We start from the raw sequence: 14,850 nt of genomic DNA, 5'->3' as shown, positions 1-14,850 counted from the left end.
AAGTGTTACTCAGAGGGGGTTCAATTAGCATAAAACGTGATTTTCAAAGAATAGTAAACAAAGAATAGGAAACACGATGGGATACCGCATTAAAACAAGCACACAAAGATAGTTCAAGGATATACAAAAAAAAACAATCTGTACCATCACCAATCAATTCTATTTAAGCAATGAAATTCTGCTCCTGGCGTAGTCGTGTTCCCATTGGATAACCCCAGACTGGTATTGGGAGTTTAGACAAAGATCACGTGTTTTGTTGTATCCACAATATTACCAAAATCCTCTATAAAAATCTTTCTACAAATTGTGAAATAGGAAAACTGTTCGCGATATCGATTAATTAAGTCTGAATACACGAAATATTATGCAAAAGAGTAGCTGAGGGCTAGTTGTTACTACAGCACATGTTCCATGTGCACAAGTACATTTACAGAAAATGTGTAATTCCACAAAGATTTTAATGACGAAATCAAATCCAAACACATTAGTTACAAAAGAAACTTCCGAACTGCATTAATAATGGCATAGCATTGACCTGATGGCCCAAACAGTTTTATGAGCATGTGTTGCTGCTACTACAAAGCACACACCAAGTGGGTTGAACACAAGGAGAAATTATTAATTTCAAGAATTTCAACGAGAGAAAACACTTATACACGCATTCACACTAAAGAGCGATGATTTTAATCAGAATTACACGTCATGAAAACGTGCTTCCACTTTCCTTTTTTTGGATTGGAATCAAAGCAACTACCGCAATACACTCCGAAACCAACACTGAAATCGCACTGCATCCCGATTTAAAATTATATATATAAAACTTTTTCTATGTAGATCTGTAAAAAAGTAATTAATACTTCAGTTAGGCTGAAAACGTAAGAATTTCATTGTTCTTTGGACTCACCAAACACACGCTTACTCAGAGATGTTACCCTTTTAGGAACTGCCCACAGGCTGACTAGTGTGGGCCCCATCCGAGTGTGTCCCACAGATACAATAGAAAGTGACCTGAGAGGTAGCTTCCTGTACCAACCTGACATGCGACAAACAGAACCACACCAAGGAGAAGCCGGCCAGGGTGGCAGAGCGGTTCTAGGTGCTACAGTCTGGAACCGTGCGACCGCTATGGTGGCAGGTTCGAATCCTGCCTCGGGCATGGATGTGTGTGTTGTCCTTAGGTTAGTTAGGGGTAAGTAGTTCTAGGGGACTGATGACCTAAGAAGTTAAGTCCCATAGTGCTCAGAGCCATTTGAACCAACACCAAGGAGACAATCTTCTTTGCCTTAGAAATCGTATCTACCTACTCAGACGTTGGTCCTACTGTTCTCCAGCAGACAGAACTCTGCTACCACTGAGCATGCAACTACAAATACTCTCACTCATTCATCCTTTCACACCAGAAGGGAAGGAGATGACAATATCTAAAGACATTGTTTACACTACATAAAGGAGGCAGATGTGGGTTTCGTAGGAAACTGTATGATAAGAATTACATATAAAAATGTGTTTGAAAATGTTGTATGACAAGTTGTTCGTGTTTGTATGTCAATATAACATATTCCATTACTCAGTCTCCTACCAGATAAATTTAGAAATACCACAGTAAATTTAAAAGTGCAAAAGTATGATGTAAACAACAACGAATCAAGGAAAATAGCATGAAAGGAATCTAACAGAGGCCTTTCAATATGATTTATGTTACTTTGTTGTTGTTAGCTGTAATATTGTGGAATGTAGACATCCTTGTGAAATATATCCATGGATGAATGGAACTATTAATACTACTACTAGTAGTACTTCTTCTACACCATAAGTTCGCGCCATTTGATAGTGGTATTGAATTGGCTACACCTGAATAATTCCGGTTTGTACATGCAATTATGAGATGATGCTGTTGCAAATAGTTTTCATCTGTAATGTAAAGAGTATCTGCTAACTCAATTTTCATTCTTTCTCTGCCAACCAATGTAACAATATGTGTGACATCAGTTCCTTTAATGGGTAAATTTTCGTCATTTGCCTCTACCATTTGTGAAGTTAACACCAGTCTACATGAATTCGTTGCACATGGAAGCTTAGACAGTGGTGATACACTAGGTTCATTACACTAGTCATTGCTTATTGCTTTATCTGATATGGGTTTTGTGAATCGAATTTTATAATTTCCCAGTGAGTTGCTGCATTCCCTGGTAATGATGTGATAATTTATTTTGTAATATGACCACACATCTTATAATTGCAGCACCTCAGTCCCTTGGAAAAATAGTGAGCAGAGATTGTGTTCACTTTAATATTCGCTTGATGAGCTGTGAGCTATTGTTAGAATGACAGTACTTTACATACTTTGTTTCCTGCAACAATTTCGTCTGCAGCTATTACTACATTACATTTCACTAAACCCATATCATTAGTGTGTATGCATCAGGTTGTCCTACCAATAGGGTACATCCTATCCATTCTTCTTTCATTTCAAAGTTTAGAGTGTTTAACTAATTAAGTATGTCAATTATTTTGGATGCATATTCTTCTACTGATTTGCAGTTCTCCAACACACACGTCTATCTCATTCACTATATTACCTGAGATGCATTCTGTAATTTTCATATTGAAGAAATATTTTCATATCAGACTGCCACAGACTGCAGTTGTCCTTTCTTCTATAAGCTGTGATGTTCGTAGCTTTACCGCAAATTGTATTTTCGGTGAGGCAAACAATTGTGTTTTCCCTTGTGTTGGAACACTTTGTTCAATAATGCTCGCCTCATTCCTTACCTCAGTGCATCGATTGACAATGAACAGCCCAGTTTTGAGAGTAGCATGCTGTATGTCATAGGGTTGAGTTGCACACCATCACACTAAGCCCTACATTTGAACTCACTGAAATAAATTGGTTTTGCAGTCGAAAATTTTCTTAGATCAGTAAGTTTTGTAAATTAAAAATAAATGAGAATAAATAATTTATAAATAAATAGAATAAATTATAAATCCTTTAGGATAAATAATAGTGGGATACATCAAAGGTTTGAATTTTAAAGACTTTATGATTTATTCATCGAGCAAATGATAAAATGCAATGGTGGCCCTACAAAAAGTATGCAAATAAGCCATAAATAAATAACAATAGCAGAGTACGTACAGTTAAGTTTACATAAATGAAATACAAGTGTAGAATATTCCCTCAATTAAACTAATCATCACAAATGCTCAAAACGCCACACATAGTCAGAGTTCAGTTATATGTTAAATGCCTCTAAAATACTGCAAAAATTTGTACAGTCTATCAGGCTAATCTGCTGTAATTCTCAAAAACAGCAGAGATAATTCTAAGTCCGTTTCTGCACATCGTGAGATCTAGCAAAAGTTAGAGTTCCGACTGCCTGCCAGATTGTAAGTTTATCTCACTAGTGAATTTTACTAAGTTTCCTTTAAAATTAAAGTATTGTGTGGCCCCTTGCCCCCAATTTCTGTTTTTATCCTATTAAATCTATCTGAAAAGCCCTTCACAAACAAGTTACCTTTGTGATGGCTTGGAACAGAATGACAAAGACCAGCCCTCAGCATCCCCTTTTTTAGGCCTTTCCTAATTCCACCAAAATACATGTAATGAACAAGTTAGACTACCATTCAAAATATATACACTAGACTCTCGGCAATCTGGTCATTCCTGGCACATATGGGTGCCGGATTAGTGGAAGTGCCAGGTTATTCAGTGTCTGAAATTTATTTTATTCACTTATTTTTTTAAATTTATTTTGAAAACATAGGGGATATAGTGTACTGTACTTTATTAAACCGAAGGATACAATATTAAAACATAGAGGATCTAGTTTATTAAATCTAAAAATACATTAATTTTCAAAGAAAAGTTAGTCCTTGCATGTACAATATACTGTATGTAATTATACAGTAGTATCACTCACTATGAAACATGTCTATAATTTTTAACTGTCACAATCATGATATGTGATGGTGTTATGCTTTATCATGCAACTACTTTACAAGCATTACATTGGTACTGCATGTATCTGGTTGTTGCATAATGTACTTCAGGAAGACCTTGGCAGCATCAGCACTAGCAATGTGAGAAATCTTCATGCTCTCTCCTCCTATGTCCTCTCCTTCATCACTTTCATCATTACTTTCTTGCAAGCTTCTGATTATTACATCTGTTAAAGTTTGGTCCATATCACAGTTTTCCTCATTCAGCTACTTAGTAACATCTTCATCATCAATTTTTTCTCCTCCTGGAAGGTTGTGGAATATGTCAGTGTACAAAGTAATTGTAAATTCCAAATTGACTGGCTCATCGCTGTCACTCACTACTGGATCCAACTCGGCATCAGTGGATAGCCACAATTTTCTCCAGCTCCTCATTATGGTAGCGCTCTCCACTTTATTCCATGATTCTGCTGCTTGGAAAACAACAGCACGTATATTAATTGCTTTACACGCCTTCAGCATAGTCTCGATAGAGTCCTTTTCACTTTCGTTCAGCAAGAAGACGAGAAGTGAATGTCGATAATGGCGTTTAATTGATTCCAAAATTCCATGGGCTGAATTAGGGCTGTGACGTCGGGTGGGAGAAAGAGTGCTTGTACACCATTAAACTTTAGAGAAACATCTGAACGATGACTGGGAGTATTGTCAGTTATAAGGATAGCTTTCAGTGGAAGCTTTCTCTTCTTTAGCTCTTTTCTCACTGCTGGTACAAACGTTTCATCGAACCACCAAGAGAATATTTGTCTTTCCATCCACACTTTCTTCAGAGCGCAATACTGCACTGGTAGGGTCTTTATGTCAGTGTGTTGAAAAAAACGTGGATGTTGGGATTTTCCAGTCACCATAAGCAGTAGTTTACGACTCCCATTTGCATTACAACACGCCATTAATGTTATATGCTATATCTGTTGCTGCTAACCACGAGCTTCCTTCTCGTTGTTGGCAGCTAATGTTTTTGATGGAAGCATCTTGCAAAAGAGTCCTGTTTCATCAGCATTATATAAGGTATCAGCAGTTAAATCTCCTTTCTCTATTATCTTCTGTATCTTGATTGCAAACTCATCAGCATCCTTATCATTAGCTGAGCAACTTCCCCCAGTGACTGTCAGCTGCCGAATGCCATGTCGATTTTTCCAGTTTGACAGCCAACCTTCACTCGCTGCAAACAAGTTACTTCTGCCAAGTTATTTGTTAAATGCATTTGATTTTTCCTTTATAATAGGGCCACTCAACGGAATTCTTTTACTATGTTGTTGTATGAACCATCCATAAACAGCTACATCCAGTTCTTAATTCTCACTCTTTCGTCTAACCTTCCGTTTTCCCAAATCACTTTCCATTTGTGTTGAGTACTGTCGAAGAACATCATCTTTCTTTTTGATATCATAAATAGTTGCTCGTCCAACATTGAACTCAGCAGCAATGGCTTTCTGTGAAGAACCTCGATTTAACTTATCTCAAATTTCGAGTTTCTGCTTGAGGTCTAGAGTAACGTGTTTCCTTTTAGAAGACATGATTCCGAACTGTAAAGAAAGCTACAATTTCAAATACAATGTATAAAGCATTGTTTAACTAACCAAAGTCCGGGCAATCGTAGAGGGTGGGCTTATTGGTAGTTGGGATCTCCAATGTTAGGCGCGTAATGGGGCCCCTTGGGGATATGGCGGCTAAGGAGGTGAAGAAATCCAGTGTGCACTCCGTGTGCATTCCGGGTGAAGTCATTCCTGATGTGGAAAGGGTCCTTCCGGATGCCATGAAGAGCACAGGGTGCAGCCAGCTGCAGGTGGTGGCACATGTCGGCACTGATGACGTGTGTCACTTTGGATCTGAGGAAATTCTCTCTGGATTCCAGCGGCTATCTGATTTGGTGTAGGCTGCCGGTATTGCTTACGAGATGAAGGCAGAGCTCACCATCTGCAGCATCTTTGACAGAACTGACTGTGGACCTTTGGTGCAGAGCCGGGTGGAGGGTCTGAATCAGAGGCTCAGACGGTTTTGCGACCGTGTAGGCTGCAGATTCCTTGACTTGTGCCATAAGGTGGTGGGGTTTCGGGTTCCGCTGAATAGGTCAGGAGTTCACTACACTCAGGTGGCGGCTACACGGATAGCGGAGGCTGTGTGGCGTGGACTGGGCGGTTGTTTAGGTTAGAGGGTGGGCTGCAATCTCAATGGGTGCATGGAAAGTACAGGATGTGCTTGGATCAAGGAACAGTCAGAACTGTAGTTGTAAATTGTTGTAGTTGTGCTGGGAAAGTCCCTGAGCTTCAAGCGCTAATAGAAAGCACACAAGCTGAAATTGTTATAGGTATAGAAAGCTGGCTAAAGCCTGAAATAAGTTCTGCAGAAATTTTTACGAAGTCTCAGATGTTGTTCAGGAAAGATAGATTAGGCAGAATTGGTGGTGGAGTGTTTGTGTCTGTCAGTAGTGGTTTATCTTGTAGTGAAGTCGAAGTAGATACTCCGTGCGAATTGGTATGGTGGAGATTATACTTAGCAGCCGAACTAAGTTAATAATTGGCTTCTTCTACAGACCCCCAGACTCCAATGATATAGTTGCTCAACAGTTCAGAGAAAATTTGAGTCTCGTAACAAATAAATACCCCACTCATACGGTTATAGTTGGTGGGGACTTCAACCTTCCCTCGATATGCTGGCAAAAATACTTGTTCAAAACCGGTGGTAGGCAGAAAACATCTTCCGAGATTGTCCTAAATGCTTTCCCCGAAAATTATTTCGAGCAGTTAGTCCACGAACCCAAGCGAATTGTAAATGGTTGCGAAAACACACTTGACCTCTTAGCCACAAACAATCCAGAGCTAATAGAGAGCATCATGACTGATACAGGGATTAGTGATCACAAGGTCGTTGTAGCTAGGCTCAATACCGTTTCTTCCAAATCCACCAGAAACAAACGCAAAATAATTTTATTTAAAAAAGCGGATAAAGTGTCACTAGAAGCCTTCCTAAGAGACAATCTCCATTCCTTCCCAACTGACTATGGAAATGTAGACGAGATGTGGCTCAAATTCAAAGATATAGTAGCAACAGCAAATGAGATATTCATACCTCATAAATTGGTAAGAGAGGGAACTGATCGCCCATGGTACACAAAACAGGTCCGAACGCTGTTTCAGAGGCAACGGAAAAAGCATGTGAAGTTCAGAAGAACACGAAATCCCGAAGATTGGCTAAAATTTACAGATGCGCGAAATTTGGCACGGACTTCAATGCGAGATGCCTTTAATAGGTTCCACAACGTATCATTGTCTCGAAATTTGGAAGAGAATCCGAAGAAATTCTGGTCGTATGTAAAATACACAAGCGGCAAGACGCAGTCAATACCTTCGCTGCGCAGTGCCGATGGTACTGTTACAGACGACTGTGCCGCTAAAGTTGAACACAGTTTTCCGAAATTCCTTCACCAGGGAAGACGAATGGAATATTCCAGAATTTGAAACACGAACAGCTGCTAGCATGAGTTTCTTAGAAGTAGATACCTTAGGGGTTGCGAAGCTACTCAAATCGCTTGATATGGGCAAGTCTTCAGGTCCAGATTGTATACCGATTAGGTTCCTTTCAGATTACGCTGATACAATAGCTCCCTACTAAGCAATCATATACAACCGCTCGCTCACCGATAGATCTGTACCTACAGACTGGAAAATTGCGCAGGTCGCACCAGTGTTTAAGAAGGACAGTAGGAGTAATCCATCGAACTACAGACCTATACCATTGACGTCGGTTTGCAGTAGGGTTTTGGAGCATGTACTGCATTCAAACATTATGAATCACCTCGAAAGGAGCGATCTATTGATACGTAATCAGCATGGTTTCAAAAAACATGGATCTTGTGCAACGCAGCTAGCTCTTTATTCGCACGAAGTAATGGCCACTATCGACAGGGGATCTCAAGTTGATTCTGTATTTCTAGATTTCTGGAAAGGTTTTGACACCGTTCCTCACAAGCGACTTCTAATCAAGCTGCGGGCCTATGGGGTATCGTCTCAGTTGTGCAACTGGATTCGTGATTTCCTGTCACGAAGGTCGCAGTTCATAGTAATAGACGGCAAATCGTCGAGTAAAACTGAAGTGATACCAGGTGTTCCCCAGGGAAGCGTCCTGGGACCTCTGCTGTTCCTGATCTATATAAATGACCTGGGTGACAATCTGAGCAGTTCTCTTAGGTTGTTCGCAGATGATGCTGTAATTTACTGTCTAGTAAGGTCACCTGAAGACCAGTATGAGTTGCAAAGCGATTTGGAAAAGATTGCTATATGGTGTGGCAGGTGGCAGTTGACGCTAAATAACGAAAGGTGTGAGGTGATCCACATGAGTTCCAAAAGAAATCCGTTGGAATTCGATTACTCGATAAATAGTACAATTCTCAAGGCTGTCGATCCAACGAAGTACCTGGGTGTTAAAATTACGAACAACTTCAGTTGGAAAGACCACATAGATAATATTGTGGGGAAGGCGAGTCAAAGGTTGCGTTTCATTGGCAGGACACTTAGAAGATGCAACAAGTCCACTAAAGAGACAGCTTACACTACACTAGTTCGTCCTCTGTTAGAATATTGCTGTGCGGTGTGGGATCCTTACCAGGTGGGATTGACGGAGGACATCGAAGGCGTGCAAAAAAGGGCAGCTCGTTTTGTATTATCACGTAATAGGGGAGAGGAGGAGGAGGAGGAGGAGGAGATTAGTGTTTAACGTCCCGTCGACAACGAGGTCATTAGAGACGGAGCGCAAGCTTGGGTGAGGGAAGGATGGGGAAGGAAATCAGCCGTGCCCTTTCAAAGGAACCATCCCGGCATTTGCCTGAAGCGATTTAGGGAAATCACGGAAAACCTAAATCAGGATGGCTGGAGACGGGATTGAAACGTCGTCCTCCCGAATGCGAGTCCAGTGTGCTAGTGTGGAAGATATGATACGCGTGTTGGGATGGAAGTCATTAAAGCAAAGACGTTCGGGAGTGGAATGGTAGAGAGATAGTATGATTGTGGTTCGATGAACCCTCTGCCAAGCACTTAAATGTCAATTGCAGAGTAATCATGTAGATGTAGATATAGATGTAGACCATTGTTGTGCACGATAATTCATTGAGCACGTGTTTTTGGATGTGCGCCAGATTACTGGGAGGCTGGACTACTGAAGGCCGGATTAGTGAGAGTCTAGTGTGCAATTTACAGGTAATATTTGTATGCTGAAAGAGCTCCTCTCTCCACTAGTCCTTTCCAGTCTACAAGTCTACACATGATGGTTTTGTCACAAATAATTTTAAAATAAACAATGTTCAAACATGCTTACTGTTTACAGGAATGAAAATCTCGCAGATAAACAATCAACAATAAATATAGCCTTCTCATAAGAAGCACATTTTTAGTGTCTTTGACATGCACACCCTTTTCCGCCACTCAAATCACCGCACTCCTTCGTCACTACTCCGGGGGTTTTGATCGACGGATCTCTTCCTGCCGCCTGCCACCTCGGGTCTGCCCTGCTGCTTGCTGTGCCACCTCGAATGTTTGCGGAGTACAATCCCTGACAACTTGACAAATGGGTGTTACTTCACAAAGTGGTATTTCACTTCTTCCAGAAATCAAAATATGTTTCATGCTTCCAACAGATCGCTGAATTCAGTGTAATTTTCAGCAAACCTCATTTACTGGGCCCATAAACTTTAATTTGTGCTGGAAAGTGGTGATGATTTGAAACAACACATAAATTATTTTGTTACTCTTATAGAACACAAAACATGTAAGTAACATTAAAAAACGTTCATAGATACATCGGCAAAGAGTCCATACACTAGTGGAGATATAGATTCTCATGGGCAACATTTATGAAGGTTTTTGGAATTTTGCTAATATACTGGTAAATTTCTGCTTCACAACGTTTACTGTGTGAATCATTCGTTACCTCAATCACGTCCTTAATTCTAAAGTTGTTTGGTATTTGTTTATTTTTACCTTTTTCTGATTTTACAGTATTTCATGTTCCTTTCCTTTTATTTGAATCATTACATAATACCTTGTTATTTCCTAAATTTTTCTGTAGAAGTCGTATCTTCCTGGGAATCAGTAAGATAAATGTGATAGGTGATGATTATCATTCAATATGGAATTGAAGGGACTCAGAATCGAGATTCAAGTAATTATATCGAATTTTGATGTTCTGTGCTTCCAAATACTCGATATGAAAAGATGTATATGTCTTCGACTATAGAATTCATTGGATTGTTGTTGTTTCTGAGAGAGTGGATAATAATATTGTTGGAGATGTCTATAGAAATCGAGTCTGCGGAGTAAGTATAAGGAGCGTGTTAACGCTGTACATTTATATATTTCTTGTTGTGAAATACCGTGACACATTTTCTTTTTGTAGCGTTGTCCGTCTAATTCAGCAGTACCTGAAAGAATCCAACCTACTGAGAACTCTACAGACGTTGCAGGTAAAACAATTTTTTTTTTGTGAATACTAAAAAAAAATTTGCTCATTATATCGACAGACTTTTTTGCTGGCATCACTACGTTGGCGTTTACTGTACCCGCGTTACTCATTATTGGCGCTCACCTTCAGGGAGTGTACGAAGTGTTGGGAGTTGTTTAGATTTCATCTTTGCTCTTGATTGGGTTAATCACTGCTAACTAGAATTGACATAGAAGAGTTTAGATGCCGTGTTCCCTGTTAAGAATTAGGAAAAACTAACCATATTCTTCCTAATAAAATAATGCTTTAACCAGGTGTCAATATTTCACACATAAGTACCATTCGGGCAGCTGAATTATTGTGATGGAGCGAAAGTAACTTAATAACTACAAAAAGTAATTTTGATATTCATGGTTGTGCCTGTTGAATTACAGGTTCTATGTCGTTACGAACATATTTGCAACTTAAGAAACTTTTGACACAGTATGACTTTTGTTCACAGAAGTTGCTACAGATGACAAAAAACATAGCATTCAGTGTGTCAGACTAAGTGTAACAATCAGTTTAGTTTCTAAAGAGCTGGACTTGCATTCGGAAGGACTGCGGTTCAAAATCCGTCTCCAGCCATCCAGATTTATGTTTTCCATGATTTCCCTAAATTGCTAAAGGCAAATGAAGGGAATACTTTGAAAGGGCACGCCCTATTTCCAAATCCATCCTATAGTAATCGAAGTTTGTGCTCCATCTCTGATGACATGGTTGTTGACAGTGCGTTACAATCTTAATATGCCTTCGTCCCATCTACTTTACTGTACACTTTGTAACTGTTGGTTTAACTGAAAGCCTTAGTACCACTTCGCCAATTTAGTCATCTTCATCCTAAACCAGATCTTTGGCTGCAATACAAATTAGAGCTGAAGTTATGTATTGAACTGTTCCTGAAATCTTTGATGTGGTGGCAGACTGATCTGTAGCACAGCGTGACGTCTAGGTTAGGTTAGAAGGTGACAATTTAGTTGAGTGTTGCCGATGCCAATTAATGTGAAAGCAGAAAATCTGGTTGTGGTAACAAATTGACTTCCAGCTAAGACTGATGTTTACATCCATGTTATATTGAAAAATGTAAGTGAGTCCAATATGTATCCTTTACCACTAATCAGTATGCCACCACAGTTAAGATTTTGTATTCGCATTCATTGACTTCATCAACTATTTCAGATTGTCATGTTTCATTGTAGCCTATATTTTGGGGTGTGCTACGGAGCAGTCTTACTACCACACCTGCATTCCAAATTCGTGTTACGTTCTCTTCCAGTTTGTGCATGTATGATGTCACAACACCATTACGTCTTGAGGGGAAGTTAACATACAGAATTTGTAGATTCAGTTGATCCTAAATGTTTATTAATGGGTTCTATCAGTCTCCATTTGGTTGCTACTGACATTTCATTTGTCTACTTCAGAACATTATTAATTTTATGTGATGGTTTATTGCATGGGATCCTACGACAATTAAAGGTTAAATAGGGGGCGGGGGAGAGGGATCTGCAGCTGTTTTGGACCACTGTACAACGACTGTACTGAAATATTCATGGTACTATGCTTATCTTTGGCAGATACAAATTCTTTTCCAGTCTTAATTATTTCATTCTTAAATGCATATTTGTCTCCAGTATATGAATATTTGTCAGTTTCACTGTCACTTTAGTTCACTACAGATTTACAATTCATAACACACTGTTGCATATCTAAATGAGCGCTGAGTGACATTCATGTGTTTTAGTGTATGTACTGTAGCTCTGTATTGTGGGGGTCGGTGTGTGACCACTGCATAAGCAGCTGATGGATACCCAGGAAGGTTTGGACGTGGACTACAGAAGTGATGATGATTGTACTTATAAAGTGATCTCATAGTAAAACAGCCTTGATTAACTTTATACATGCTTATTGCATTGCAAGCTTGGAGGGTGGATTATTTGCCTTGGTGATGTAGGGCACTGTGAGCGCACTTCATATTGACATCAGTATTTCACCTGCCAGATAGGAAACACATGCAGAAGCTGCGATTGCTGATATAAGAGCCGTCTTGGAGCCCTCATGCGAGTGATGTGCCGGCATTGAGGGGAGGCCACGACCACAGTGGAAACACTGGAATAGATTGTATTGAGCCGTATCTTCAAGCACGTCCATAGTTGAAGGCATATGTCTGTACCGGTCGGTGATCAGCAACTTATTGGCTGTCAAGGACTCTTGGATAACAACAGCATATCTGGGCAGAACCTAGTCCAGGGTCAAACACCCGATACACTTTGGAGGTGTGGTCACCAGGAGGAGAGAGTCATTGAGCAATGTCAAGATGACAAGTTTTCTGCATACAAACTCTAGCTCCGGCTAGTGCCTGCAGCTGCTGGAGTCAGAAGTCTGTGGAATGTGGCTGCTGCTTCATCTGGCACTGCAGCTTCTTGCTCTTGTAGTTAGTGCTTGGTGAGACACTATTGTTCATCATCAAATTCACATGTGGATACTGCATAAGTGAGTGAGTGTCTGATTTGGAGGGGTGTATACATGAACCAGTTAATGAGTTTCTCTCCAATGCTTGCACTTCTACCCCAGATCTCCGGGCAAAAGGGCATTGCCTTTGGGTGGCAATGATTTGATTCGCTCATTCTTGTTTTGTCAGCGCCCCCAGAGTCTTCTAAGATTTGTCATCCATTTTACCTTTCAGAGGTGCTGCTAGACACTTCTTACATTGCCAGTATCCTGTATGTGCATTCTCTCTCTCTCTCTCTCTCTCTCTCTCTCTCTCTCTCTCTCTCTCTCTGAGTACACTTTCTTGTGAAACGGTATGTGGGCTTCAGGTTGACGACTACTTCCTCCTTCATGATGTCATTCCACTGAGTGTCACCGGAACAGTAAATTCCCCTCTGCAAAACCACGGTGCAACATTCCACCCTCTTTTGAAGAATCCTGTCTCTGGATTGTGATCTGTTTACATTATCAGATAAAATAATCTTAACACATTTCACAGTTTGACATAATAAAAACAAATAAACAGCCTCCATTTCTCCTTGTTGTGATTAGAGATTTAGTATAAACCACATGATTCATTGGCTCTATATTAATCTGAATGCTATTTTGAATTATCACACAACAAACTGCCAAAATAAAATTATGAGAGAGTGTTCTTCTTAATGGATTTCTTAGCAATTGTTTAATTGCAAATGGTTCCATGCAATTAATTTCTCATGTTTGGCATTACATCTCTTAATTCACTGTTTTGACAAATCATCCGTAACTTTGCCTTCTATACAACTAAAGTTCCCCTTAAATTTTCACATCAAACACATTCTTAAAACTATGTTCACACAATAACCATGTAAACAATATACTGTCTAGTAGTTCCACCTATTTCCATTACTTTAAAGCTAATTAAAGATTGACTGTCACTCATCCATGTACCTTTGCTCATCCAAAACAACTTCCCTGTGTCCTGCAGCGCTTTTATCACATGAATCTTAATGATTTTGTGCGTTGTTTAGCTGATGCTCTCCTCATGTCGATACAACAACGGGACAGTATATTATTTGCAACTGTCTGCTCCTGCTGAAACAATATCTCCCTGAGTTTGGCGGTGCATTGCTGCCAAAGAATGATTACACAGTGTTTTTTTTTTTTTTTTTTTTTTATTACCCTCAGTACGCATAACATTGCAAATACCATCAACTTTACAAACCTCCTGTATGTGCCCTTTCCTGAAGGGATTCTGTTTTGTTGGCACAATCATCAGCCATACAAGCATGTCCCCTCTTCGTTTTGTTCCTTCTTCACTCCTCTGAGGAGATGGCGACACCACAGGTGGCAACCTAACTAGGCTTACATCCTTCGGAAATACTTCCTCATCCACTACAGTTGCAGCACAGCTGACATCACCAATAGCTTCCTGTGCATCCAGTGTCTACAACAAAGTTATCACCTGTAGTTCCACTTTGTGTAACACAAAAATCATTGGCACATGTAATTGCCTGTTCGTACAGCTCAGTTTCAGTGTTCTCTACATAGCACCCAATAGGGTAGACCTTACTGCACCTAAATAAATATCAGCCATCTTGCTGCTCACACACTCAGTTACTTCAGTACAGCATACATTCACTTTGTCTGGTACTACAGATGACTCAGACACCGCATTATCACAACGTATTGGAGCTGATAATTCTACCTTACTCTCCTTAACTTCTGCAATATTAGTACTTTACACATCACTTAAACTTACACTTCTGACTTCTTTCTCCTTGCTTTCTGCTCCCGCATGAACAGTTTTCTATTTTAATCTCGTAATACTTTGCACAAACATATCATGAATTATTGGTAGATGACCACACAGCTGCCTATTTCTAACACACCAATTTGCTGCATTTTCTCCAC

General features: G+C 39.8%; 1 protein-coding gene across 1 annotated transcript in view; it reads left to right on the top strand.

Moving 5' to 3' along the window:
- Positions 1–10,226: 10,226 nt before the first annotated feature.
- Positions 10,227–14,850, top strand: part of LOC126416415 (WD40 repeat-containing protein SMU1) — a 104,730-nt gene continuing 100,106 nt past the window's right edge. Inside the window, exons 1-2 of the mRNA XM_050084133.1 lie at positions 10,227–10,303; positions 10,384–10,450. Coding sequence (XP_049940090.1) covers positions 10,278–10,303; positions 10,384–10,450 — 93 coding nt within the window. The 5' untranslated portion in view covers positions 10,227–10,277. The remainder of the gene's footprint in view (positions 10,304–10,383; positions 10,451–14,850) is intronic.

Source organism: Schistocerca serialis, chromosome 8 (assembly GCF_023864345.2).
Source record: "Schistocerca serialis cubense isolate TAMUIC-IGC-003099 chromosome 8, iqSchSeri2.2, whole genome shotgun sequence".
NCBI lineage: Eukaryota > Metazoa > Arthropoda > Insecta > Orthoptera > Acrididae > Schistocerca > Schistocerca serialis.
The sequence above is the reverse complement of the archived record's forward strand: the minus strand, read 5'-3'. Positions and strand labels throughout refer to the sequence as shown.